The 12,929-nt window shown below is 40.8% G+C and overlaps 2 protein-coding genes across 2 annotated transcripts; both read left to right on the forward strand.

Annotated features, from left to right (window-relative positions):
* The first annotated feature begins 708 nt into the window (after nt 1-708).
* LOC116197616 (extensin-2-like) lies at nt 709-6,173 on the forward strand. The gene is made up of 3 exons (XM_031527795.1): nt 709-2,018; nt 3,130-5,519; nt 5,637-6,173. The coding sequence occupies exons 1-2, from the start codon at nt 845-847 to the stop codon at nt 5,481-5,483; spliced, it is 3,528 nt and encodes a 1,175-aa protein (XP_031383655.1). The 5' UTR covers nt 709-844; the 3' UTR covers nt 5,484-5,519; nt 5,637-6,173.
* Nucleotides 6,174-7,804: 1,631 nt separating this feature from the next.
* Nucleotides 7,805-10,915, forward strand: LOC116198108 (mitochondrial import inner membrane translocase subunit PAM16 like 2). The gene is made up of 4 exons (XM_031528452.1): nt 7,805-8,066; nt 9,219-9,306; nt 10,307-10,440; nt 10,562-10,915. The coding sequence occupies exons 1-4, from the start codon at nt 8,064-8,066 to the stop codon at nt 10,685-10,687; spliced, it is 351 nt and encodes a 116-aa protein (XP_031384312.1). The 5' UTR covers nt 7,805-8,063; the 3' UTR covers nt 10,688-10,915.
* Nucleotides 10,916-12,929: the final 2,014 nt, after the last annotated feature.

A 12,929-nucleotide genomic window follows, 5' to 3' on the forward strand; every position in this document is an offset into this window, starting at 1 on the left:
AATCCTTTTTTTTTTTTGCGATTGAATATATCGCTAGATGAAAATCGTTGATCATTATTCGCCTATATTCAAGCCTGTCCATTCTTTGCCTTCGATCCATCTCTAATTCTTCAAAAATCGAAATTCTCCGCTTTGTGTTTGTTTGTATTTTATGCACATTTTATTTCAATAGCACCTAGAGGAGAGAAGGTTCCTGATTAGATTCCAAGAAAACATATTAATCGAAATTATAACAAGAGGAGCAGAAATATGATCAGAACAAATTAAAAAATTAAAAAAATAAATACTCTAGCCATAAAAGTAAAACAAAATAAACTAAAAACAAATGACACCTTTAGAACTAAATTAAAATAATTAGTCGATGATCTACACCAAAAAAAAATACAGTTGATGAACATATACACGTTCATACCATTATCAATTAATACATACCAGTTTAATTAACTCATACGATCCCCCCATATCAAAACAAATTAAATGTGTGAATCTCAAATATGGTAAGGGATCATCCAAACTCGCCTCTAGAAAATTGTGAAAGCCAGCTAGATATACCCAATTTGCTTAATTTTATAAAGGGGCAAAATGAATTCAATAATAATTTCTTTTATTTTTTCCGTACAAGAAAATAAGAATTGGACATTTGAATTAGTCCTCTATGACAGCTCTCTTCTAACGACTACTTTTGCTATAAATATTGCCTGCAAATGCCAAAGCTCTCAGTCCCCAACTAAACCAGATCACTCTTCCGGTGATCTTCCCTTTCCAGCTCTCTCAAATTTTGATAGAGAGAAGAAGTAATCGGAGAGGAGGACATTGGCGGGATAATTTCCGGCAACCACCAGCGATGAAGCCCTCGGGGGGCTGCTCCCCGCCTCGAGGCCAGCAATGGCCTGCACTTGCCGTGGCACTGGCCTTGGCAGTGGTCTCTTGCAGTGTAGGCTCAGCCTCTGCTGATGCCTATCCCTACTATTCTCCTCCCCCGCCTTATGTGTACAAGTCACCACCACCCCCTTCGCCTTCCCCGCCACCACCTTACGAGTACAAATCGCCACCTCCGCCATCGCATCCCTCCCAGCCGCCTTACATGTACAAATCTCCTCCGCCACCATCCCCATCTCCACCACCACCTTACGTATACAAGTCTCCTCCACCACCACCTTACAAGTATAAGTCACCGCCACCACCATCACCGTCTCCTCCACCTCCGTACGTCTATAAGTCGCCGCCGCCGCCCTCCCCATCACCTCCACCTCCATACGTCTACAAGTCCCCGCCGCCGCCCTCTCCATCACCACATCCTCCTTATATCTACAAGTCTCCCCCACCACCCTCGCCTTCACCGCCACCACCTTACGTCTACAAGTCTCCGCCACCGCCGTCTCCATCCCCGCCACCACCGTACTACTATAAGTCTCCACCACCACCGGTGAAGTCTTCATCACCACCGTACTACTATAAGTCTCCGCCACCACCTTCACCTTCTCCTTCACCACCATACTACTACAAGTCTCCTCCACCACCATCTCCATCACCTCCCCCACCTTATTACTATAAGTCACCGCCACCACCTACGCACTCTCCTCCGCCACCATATTATTACAAATCTCCACCACCGCCTTCGCCATCTCCACCTCCTCCGTATTACTACAAGTCTCCGCCACCACCATCACCGTCTCCCCCTCCACCCTACTACTACAAATCTCCTCCACCACCTTCTCCGTCGCCTCCTCCGCCGTACTACTACTCATCTCCACCACCACCTAAGCACCCCCTCCCTCCACCTTACTACTACTCATCACCACCACCCCCGAAGAAATCTCCATCGCCGGCACCATACTACTATACATCTCCACCGCCACCACCAAAATCCCATCCTCCTCCTTACCATTACCCTTCTCCACCACCGCCGGTCCCTTACCACCATGAGTTGGTGGTCAAGGTAGTGGGGAAAGTCTACTGCTACAGATGCTATGATTGGGAACATCCGACCAAGTCTCATGACAAAAAGCACCTCAAAGGTATGTGAAATATTTTAGTACCCATATGATTTTGACGGTATGATTTTCGTCAATTTATTATTTGCCCACCAGCGTCCATTTCAATTGATTGGTTTACCTTTTAGACTTTATCTTTTTTTCTTGTTAGATGGAGTAAAAGTTATGATAATATCGTTATTTTGATTGTCAGTCATTTGTTAGTTTATAGCCGATGTTAATAGATCGTCGACTATTGTGTTTCTTTTTTTCTTTTTCTTTGGGTGAAATAATAGATAATCAAGTTAATATATGCTTACTTTTCTTATGTGTCCCGTAATTTTTATCACCTTGTTTAGCACCATATGAGAAATTATATTTACTTTTGACATTGACTATAATTAAGAATCATTGTTTCTGATACTAGATAGGACGTTGTAAAAGAAAACGTGTTGTTTGATGATATCATTAATCGGAGTCAGTACACCGCAAATTGACAGAGATTATAAGTTCCAGAGGATTGAGAAGTAATTTATTTGATCTGGCTAACAAAAAAAAGTTTGAGAAGAACGGCGTAAAATTTCAAGTCCTACTTAATTATTTTCCCATTATGATATTTTCCAAGTACATACACGTATATATAATAGCGTTTTTCTTATGCAAGACTTCTGTTTCCCATGCTTAATTAGCTAGATCAGCTAAATATTGATTCAATCAGTTGTCCACCTTTTCTTCCATAATATATTTTGTTCCACATTTTTTTTAGGTGAAACATATTATTTTAATTCGAAAGAAATTGCAATTATTCGTTTTGTCTATGAACCACCCTGTTGACAATATTCAATTTGATTATAAGAAGAAAGAAAAACAAACTGGTTATGTAGTAGGTAAATAACTGTGCAGGCAGATGTGCTTTCTAGTTCTTGGACTCTTATTATTATTAGATGCCCCAAAAGAAAATTCCATTTTCGTCCTCTGAATTGATTTAGTCTTCCAAATTTTGATCTTTCAGTTTACACCCTCAGCCATGAAACATTTGTCTTCTCTATGTTATAGTCACAAAGTATGATTCAGGGTCACATTAATATAATCTTATTATTCATAAGATTTTATTTAACTTCTTCGACTAAGTTATATCGTGCTGTGGTGTACACAGGTGCTGTTGTGGAGATTACGTGCAAGGCAGGTGAGAAGAAGATCAAGGCCTATGGCAAGACTAAGATCAATGGTAAATTCAGCATCAAGGTCGACGGCTTTGACTATGGCAAGTATGGAGGAGCCAAAGCCTGCAAGGCCAAGCTTCACGCCCCGCCAAAGGGCTCACCCTGCAAGATCCCGACAAACTTGCACCTGGGCATCAAGGGTGCATCCTTGAAGGTGAAATCAAAGAACGAGTACGAGGTTGTTCTATATGCTAAACCGTTTGCTTATGCTCCCAAGACTCCATACGAAGAGTGCAAGAAGCCGAAGCCCACTCCACCGGCTCCTTACTACTACACTTCCCCGCCACCTCCAGCACCCACCTATGTCTACAAATCACCGCCGCCTCCACCCCCAATGTACGTGTATAAGTCCCCGCCTCCGCCGGCTTACATGTATAAATCACCGCCACCCCCGTCGCCCGTATATGTTTACAAGTCACCTCCTCCTCCACCATACGTCTATAAGTCCCCACCTCCACCACCGCCGACCTACATCTATAAGTCCCCTCCTCCACCACTGTACGTCTACAAGTCTCCCCCGCCACCACCGCCAACTTACATTTACAAGTCGCCGCCTCCACCACCATATCTATACAAATCCCCACCGCCACCACCACCTAAATACATTTACAAATCCCCTCCTCCACCACCATATGTCTACAAATCTCCACCACCACCATCTCCATCCCCACCACCACCGTACTATTACAAATCGCCTCCTCCACCATCTCCCTCACCACCTCCTCCATACTACTACAAGTCACCTCCCCCACCGGTGAAACATCCATCACCGCCATACCATTACATGTCCCCTCCTCCACCGGTGAAGTCTCCTCCACACCCATACTACTACAAGTCACCTCCCCCACCGGTGAAACATCCATCACCGCCATACTATTACAAGTCACCTCCCCCACCGGTGAAACATCCATCACCGCCATACTATTACAAGTCCCCTCCCCCACCGGTGAAACATCCATCACCGCCATACTATTACATGTCCCCTCCTCCGCCAGTGAAGTCTCCTCCACACCCATACTACTACAAGTCACCTCCCCCACCGGTAAAACATCCATCACCGCCATACTACTACAAGTCACCTCCCCCACCGGTGAAACATCCATCACCGCCATACTATTACATGTCCCCTCCTCCGCCAGTGAAGTCTCCTCCACACCCATACTACTACAAGTCACCTCCCCCACCGGTGAAACATCCATCGCCACCATACTATTACATGTCCCCTCCTCCGCCGATGAAATCTCCTCCACCACCATACTACTACAAGTCACCTCCCCCGCCGATGAAACATCCATCACCGCCATACTACTACAAGTCTCCTCCTCCACCTTCACCGTCTCCACCACCTCCATACTACTACAAGTCCCCACCTCCACCACCAATGAAGTCTCACCCACCACCTTACTACTACAAGTCCCCTCCACCTCCATCACCCTCTCCACCACCACCGTATTACTACAAGTCCCCCCCTCCACCATCTCCTTCACCACCTCCACCCTATGTCTACAAGTCACCGCCACCGCCATCTCCTTCTCCACCACCACCCTACTACTACAAATCTCCACCACCTCCATCACCATCACCTCCTCCTCCATATTTCTACAAGTCTCCCCCACCTCCATCATCATCGCCTCCTCCTCCCTACATCTACAAGTCTCCACCGCCACCATCACCATCTCCTCTACCACCATACATTTACAAGTCCCCGCCTCCACCATCCCCATCGCCTCATCCTCCATACCTCTACAAGTCTCCACCACCACCATCACCATCTCTTCCATCACCATATGTTTACAAATCACCTCCTCCTCCGTACATCTACAAGTCTCCACCACCACCATCACCATCTCCTCCACCACCATACATTTACAAGTCCCCTCCTCCACCATCCCCATCGCCGCCTCCTCTATACATCTACAAGTCTCCACCACCACCATCACCATCCCCTCCACCCCCTTACCACTACAAATCTCCACCACCTCCATCCCCATTACCTCCACCGCCATACCACTACAATTCTCCTCCCCCACCTTCCCTATCACCACCACCTCCTTACCACTACCAATCCCCACCGCCTCCTCCACCCTCTCCGCCACATCCGTACCACTACAAGTCACCACCACCTCCATCGCCCTTTCCACCTCCTCCGTATGTTTACAAGTCTCCACCACCCCCTTCACCATCACCACCTCCTCCATACCACTACTCATCACCTCCACCGCCCATGAAGTCACACCCTTCACCAGTTTACATCTACGCATCACCTCCTCCTCCAACACACTACTAAGCTCAAAAAGCTTAGCCACAACTTAAGCTCAGTCATGTAAGTAAACGCTCTCTTACGAGAAATCCACTCTTATACTTAATTAATCCCAATATTTGGGATGATGGATCCTAGAAGTAATGAAATGTTAACTGAACTCTCCATATATTCTTGCAGATTTTAGATTGAAGAATGTAATAAAAGAGGGCTCCATGAAAGAGAGTTTTATACATGTCGATTCACAAAATAAGCGTCCGAGCATTTTCTTTGAGCGCAACCTTTCAGAGTCGGACCGAGACATTACTTCCGCTCCTGCTTATTCTCTTGTGGGCATACTGCGCCTCATGATTGTTGTATCAAGTCTCAACATCAATGGTCCCTTCGGAGGCTTCTTTTCAATTGGGAAGAAAAGGCAAAAGCAAGTGGGAGCTCTGGAGATGTGCATATTATATATAGAAACATGGAAGTGCTCCCTGGTTTCTGTGGTTCCTTTTTCACCTTCGAAAATTTTCTCTTAGATGTATTGCCTTAATTTATTATTTGTATATTTTCTCTTAGATGTATTGCCTTAATTTATTATTTGTATAGTCTACTCTGGAGCTGGTTTGCTATTTGTCAACGTTAATTTGTTTCTTGGACCTCGACAACCCTCTTGTGTTATGTGCCACGCGAGTCTGCATTTTAAATAAAAGAGAAGAAAATTCTTTCTCCAAAGTTTCTTGAATTATACATATATATCTAACCAAATTTATAATGACCAGTGATACTAGTTTGATTACAGTGGATACAAACCGCAGACAAGTTACAACCTTATAGCAATCCAAAATATATGGCAATCTTTTACCCAAAAAAAAAATATATATATATATATATATATATAAATGCATATATATATATAATATATATTATATATATATCGCAATCTGCGGAAATAATTTATTGACTAATTAGTTGATGAGATTCGATGGCAATGCCTCGGTCTGACATTTCACTGATTGTTATTACAAATGTACGTTTGGATACACATGTTTGAAATATATGGAGAATTGTATGCTTTATCGTGGTGATTTCTTTGTCGATATATTATATTGAAGAAACTGTTGTTGACCTTTTGTTCCCCCATCTGAAAAAATCTTTTTCATTAGGAAATGGGTCCATATATTCTCCTAGTCAGTCACATTCTTTCAGGTCCTCTTTTTCCGTTAGCCAATCTGAAATCCAAAGTAAATCTATTCGGGCTCAAAACCAAAGAACAAGAAAATGCGATTGAGGTCAGCCAAGGAAAAAAAACAAAGAAAAAAAAAAGAGTGATTGAGAAGGAAATTTTCTTTGTTTCTTAATCCAAATTGTTGATGGGCTGGCCAATGGGCCCAAGCCCATCCAAAGGGAATGAATGAGACGAGATTTTATTTATCATAAAACTAGGAGGTCCATTACAAGGGCATTATCCATCGAACAAATAAGAAGCATCAAAATTCGACGTGAAATCAAGATGACTCAGATAATGTGCAAGGAGGTTTTCTGAGCAGGGAACCAGATACGGGTGCCAATCTGAAAAGCATCTATAGACGAAAGTAATATCTGAAAGAGAACTGCTTTTGAGCCAAATTTTCTTCCGTCCGTTTTTGCAGAGCCATCAATAAGGCCGGGAGGATCCTATGAGCTTCAGCTTGTAGGGCTGTGGCAGTGACGCCAGGAATGGACGATCTTTTTTCTGTTGCTGGTCTGATGCACAGACATGCTTTGCCCTTGCTGCATGAGGCGTCACTTTTTATAGTATTTCTTTCATCTTCTAGTTTGTGGCACCATCCACAAAATTGTGTGCTTTTTATTTCACCGACCAAACTCAAGTCTCCACCCAGTTGCCGTGTCAATCTGATTTAGTGTACCGCTTTATGTATTGGTAGCTCAATCTGATCATATGAATCAATAAATTGAAGTGATCATTATTTTTTTTAATTACTGCATTGGGTTTTGACAATTGATACTCGAAATGAATCGATGATATAATCGGGGATTTGATTTCGAGACTCAATAGGGTAGGCTCTTATTTCTAAATTTAGGAGCTGGTTCCATGCATGGTAGAGTCCGAGTATGGAGAAAATTATAGAGGGTTACCCGGACCACACACCCTTGAACTAAGGAGACAATTAAAATTATTGGGGCAAAATATGAAGTCAAGATAACTTGGGGGCAAATTGAGATTACCTTGCAAAAAGAACCGCCTGAAAAATAAAATAAAATAAAATTTCTCGCACGCGAAAGCCTCTTACTATCTATACATACATATATATATATATGTATATGTGTATGTATATATGTATACATATATAAGGCTTCTCTTCTCTTTGCAGCTCCCACGGGTTGTGTTGTCAACTTGTCATCTCATCGGGCGTTCAATTCATCCACCCCAAAGTTAGAAAAGCCCTAATCGACTTCGAGTTCGGCCCCAAATTCCCGAGACCAAAACAATCCCTGTGATTTCCGACTATTTCCATCGATCCTTCGAGAAGCTCCGTCCATCCTAAGAGAGGCTTCATTGTTGTGCGCAGGGGAGGGGAGGGGCGGGGCGGGGCGGGGGAGCCCTCATCGCAATCCCAAACTATGGTACGCCTTGTTTCCGTTGCGTCCATCTCTTTTATTCTTTTGTTTCGAAATCCCATCAATCCGCTGCACGATTGATCTGTTGTCGTTTTCCACTGCTTAGGGTTTCCTAATCTCATCCCCCTGTGATTGTGTATACATTCGATTGCTCGAATACCTGTATTCTTCTTTATCTGTGCATATTGTTTTCTGGGCTCGGGCGCTGTCTGGGATTGGTTTTCCGCAAGTAAAAAGATCATTACTTTTTCGATCGGAGAATAATGAATGATTTATATGCAACGGTTTTGTTGAGGAATACAACATAGGAAAAATTTTCCTAATCGGGAGGTTCATGGGAAGTTCAGTGTTCATCACCTTTGATCGATGGACATTTAGTCTTTGAACAATTCAGTTAGGCATTTGGTTGGAATTTTATGAAGGTTTGTTATCGAGGGCAGCAGCTCTGATAATGTTGATAGATAGCCCTTTAAGGTTTTCTGTTTTCTGGTCGGAAGTCCATGAGCCTCGTCAAACTGTTCTCTTTAGAGCTGAATCTCAACGGGTGCAGCTCTAGGCAATTAATAGTTTAGGACTGCTTCTCTTTCATTTCAGGTATTTAAGTATAAAAAGGGGCAACAGTGAAGGTGTTCTTTTTTGTTGAGGCAACTTTCGGGATTTTTATTTGGTACTATGATTACTGGAAGATGAAATGTTCGCTAGCTAATGCATAGTAGATTATTTTGTTTTCGGGCCTCCTGGCTACTAGTTAAACACCTTTGTTAGCAAATAGATAAATGAATTAAAGGAGTCCGTATAGCATTAATGAGACAGTAAGAGAACTTGAAGCTCGTTTGCAACCTGCGAAGAGATGAAGAATGAGATGATCAGTTAAATCTTTTATTTTATTTTTTGGCCTGTTTTAGAGTGGGAATTGGAATGGTATTTCAAGGATAAGGGTGTGATTGTCCAATTGAGTGATCATTGGTGATTGAAAAGGAATAGTTGGATCCCCCTTAGTGGCCTTTCTATTGAATTTGTGAGTGGAAGCCCCATTTCTTTCCATATACTGATTAAAAACGTTGGATTTTGATTACTTGTTGATATTTGCTTTTCTTTGTATATTTTGCTTATCCTTCTTTTGTAAAATGAAACTAAGTAGTTTATATGTTTATACAGGCTGCTAAGATTCTTGCCAACTTGATTGTTATGGGTGGTGGTATTTTAGCTCGGGCATTTGTTCAAGCTTATCGACAGGCGCTTGCCAGTAAGTTTTGTGTGGATACAACTCCATGTGAATCCATCAAAAACTGTTTGTGCCGATAGTTTAAAAACAAACTATGCTTCTGATCTTATTTTTGTTGCCAGCTTTTGTATTGTTTTGTTATCTAATGTAAATTTCTAGTTACTAGTTTATCGTCATAGACACATATAGAGTGAGTACAAGAATCATGAGATGTTCAATAAAATACAATTGAGTATGATAATGGACAGCTCACTGGTGTTGCAGAGTCTTCTATAGTTGATATATTGTTCGGTGATTAAGACTAGTTTGCTGTGGTAATGTATGTCGTAATTGTTTTATGGGCTTTCCCAAGAGTCAAGGTGGATTTTTCACGACACCACCATGTGAATTGCAGACGTTATCAGACCCAAGCTACCTCTGAAATCGTGCCCGTTTGGTTTTTAAAAATTTGTTAACTCTACTCCACTTATCTTCAATTCAACAATACAATTATTACTTTTCCCTTTTCTCTTCAATTTTTTAACCATTCAATTTTATTTTTAATACTAAATTCTCTCAACTATTTATTACTTTTTCCACAATTCAACAACACAATCATTACTTTCTCTCAACTATTCATTATTTTTTCACACTTTTTCTCATAATTCAATAACACAGTCATTACAAACCAATTAAAATCAAAACTCAACTTTACTCAACTCTAAAACTAAACACAGCCGTTTTTGTCCACGAGGTACCTCTGAAATCTTCACCTCGAGCTTTTTGATGAGTATTAAACATGTGGGTTTACCATCAGTCAGGACTTCACTTATAAAGGATGCTACTTATAGGCTGGGCATAGTTTTATAATCATCCTTGAGATCAATAATGCTTTTAAACAGATGCCTTTTTTTTTCTCACTGGCCATATAATCTGCCTTGTTTTCTAAGAAAAACGACTGGATGACATTTCCCTGTTTTAGCTGCATATAGGACTTATGTTAGTGCTTACAATCTGAAATGATCATTTATTTGGGTTCTAGATGCCTCAAAAAATGGCACCGCACAAGAAGCAATGCAGAACACTATCCATAGAGCAAGCAAGGCCATGACAGAGCAAGAGGCTAGGCAGATTCTTGGTGTCTCAGAGGGGACTGCTTGGGAAGAGATACTGAAGGTCCTCCTACTCTGTCTCTTTTTCATCTTGAAGTTTCTCTTTTGATGAGCTGCCCTTTCATTTTCTGATTTTCATATATGACTTAAGTGTATCTGAGAAATGTATTTAACTTCTCCTGCAGAAATACGATGTGCTGTTTGAGAGGAACACTAAGAACGGGAGCTTCTACCTTCAGTCAAAGGTTCACAGAGCCAAGGAATGTTTAGACGCCGTCTATAAAGGGAAAGGGGGAAGTGCTCCGAGTTGAGGATTTTCGTGACAGCAGTCTTCGTTCGTTTTTTCTCCTCACCCTCTTGAGAGGATTATTATTACTTGAACTTGTGCTATATTGATTTGATAAGTGGGCCTTGAAAGTATTAAGGAACTGTCTGGGTCTCTGTCAGTTAATTGTTCATGTGAATGTGATGCAGTTTTAATTTTAGCAGCAGTTTTGGTAGTCTTCGAAATAATAAAGCCCTTGAAACTTGGCCCGTAACAGTGAATTTGTGAGATAGATCTCTAATATATATATATATATATATCAAGGAGTGGCTTTCCTACCCCGGCTCCATGGGTGCAACTTGACCTTAAATCCCTGTTCGATATCATGGACTCGACCAGACCATTGGGGAGGACTCCCAACATACTCTCTGCAGGTCGGGTTGGCAGGATGCATCACGTGAAGGGTGAGAAAGCTTATGGCATAGCCTTCCTGTTGGTGGCCCTATGTGCTTACAATCCAAATGCGACCTCATATGGCTGGGTGGGTTTAGAATTCCTTCATTCTTGGTTTTTGTGAGAATCGATGTCCGTTTCATTTACCTTTCCCTTTTTTTTTATTGGCATTTACCTTTCCCTTCACAAGCTATACATTTGGATTTTAGGGCGACTAGTAGATATAACGGCAGGAGATCTTGCTAGCCTCCCGTACAAATAAGATACATATAGATAACTACAATTGCTTGTGTGTGGAAGGCGAAGAATTTGTGGGCAAAAGGAAGCATTTTTTGGATAGTGAGAAAATTTTAAATGATCCTATCTCATATTGACGTGGCGAGAAACCAATAAGATTTCTTTAATTTCACCTAAAAATAAGATTTTTTTAAAGAATAATAATTGTGACAATTGTTCGAGTTATTAGCATTAATATTTATATTTCATGCAATTTAATTGTATTTTCTCATGTCACGTCGTGAGATTAGATCATCCATGAACTTGTCGTGGATAGCCTTCCTCAAGCTGCCCCAGATCCGACTTTTATGCAAGGACATTCCTCCAGTAGAAGAGTTAGGACGGCCTTCCAAAGTTTTTCCTTCATTTATTTCACAAACATGAGAAAATTCTTTAAAATTGGTGTGATTTATTTTAAATTTGAGTAATTTTTTAATAATTTAACTAATTTATTCCCACTAATTTCTTAAATTATTATGTGTAAATTACTAGAAGGATGTAAAATTAACTTTTAAGTAATCCTTGCACGCATGGGATTTAGACATCCCCTGTGTGCATCACTATTTTCTTCCTGCCTGTGGGATTTATATGTTGAATCCAGTTCTTAAAAGAAAAGAGAGTTAACATGGATTGATCCAAATGTTTCAATGCTAATTACACTTAATGACGATCTAGTATTCAAATCTTTCGAGTAGAGAAAATTCTTGATTAAGAGAGTTTTACCTTTTAATAGGTTTTACTGATTCCAACTGAATTAGTCTAATACTAGTTGGACATTCACTCCAACATTTTCTGCCTTGGCTGCCCTTGGTATTCTCGATCTCTTCCTCTCTCAATTGTAGCCTCTATATATCCGTCTCTTTATATTCGCGTGATGTGTGTTTGCCTCGCGTATAGCAGCGCATTAACAACTCATATGGTTGCGTTAATTTGATATGGTGTCATATTAGAAATTACTTTTGAAGAAAGGGAGAAAAGACAACTTTAAAGGAAGACAAATGGCAAATAAGCAGAAATGAAGAGTTACAGATTAGGGAAAGGATCTATGCAGATATAATTCCAACAACATAAAAATTATTTCAAGTACATTTATTGGATTGTAATAACTAACTAGGAAAATGTCGAAGGTTACAGGGCATATATATTCATTTTTACAAAGGCAAATAATATCCTATTGCACAACCTTTGATCAATATGTCAAATTTGGCATATCCTTGAAAAAAAATTGTCTAAAACTACACAATCTTTCATTTTCGTGCGAAATTTAGCACACCTTGAAAATTCAGTCCAAATTTGATAGGAAATGATGATTTGGCTGTAGATTAAGAGCACACATAGAACAAGCCAAATAGTTGCACCATGTCGGCTATGATGTTAATTTTGGATAAATCCTTCGCAACTAAGTCAAATTTGACACAAAAGTGAAAAGTTATGCATTTTTAGATAATTTTTAATAGGCGTGCAAATTTTGATACATTGATAAAAAAAATTGTATTGTATAATGATGGTTACTATTTTTAAAATTGAAAATTTTATTTTACACGAAAGCTGTTGAATAT

Source organism: Punica granatum, chromosome 2, assembly GCF_007655135.1.
Source record: "Punica granatum isolate Tunisia-2019 chromosome 2, ASM765513v2, whole genome shotgun sequence".
NCBI classification, from domain to species: domain Eukaryota; kingdom Viridiplantae; phylum Streptophyta; class Magnoliopsida; order Myrtales; family Lythraceae; genus Punica; species Punica granatum.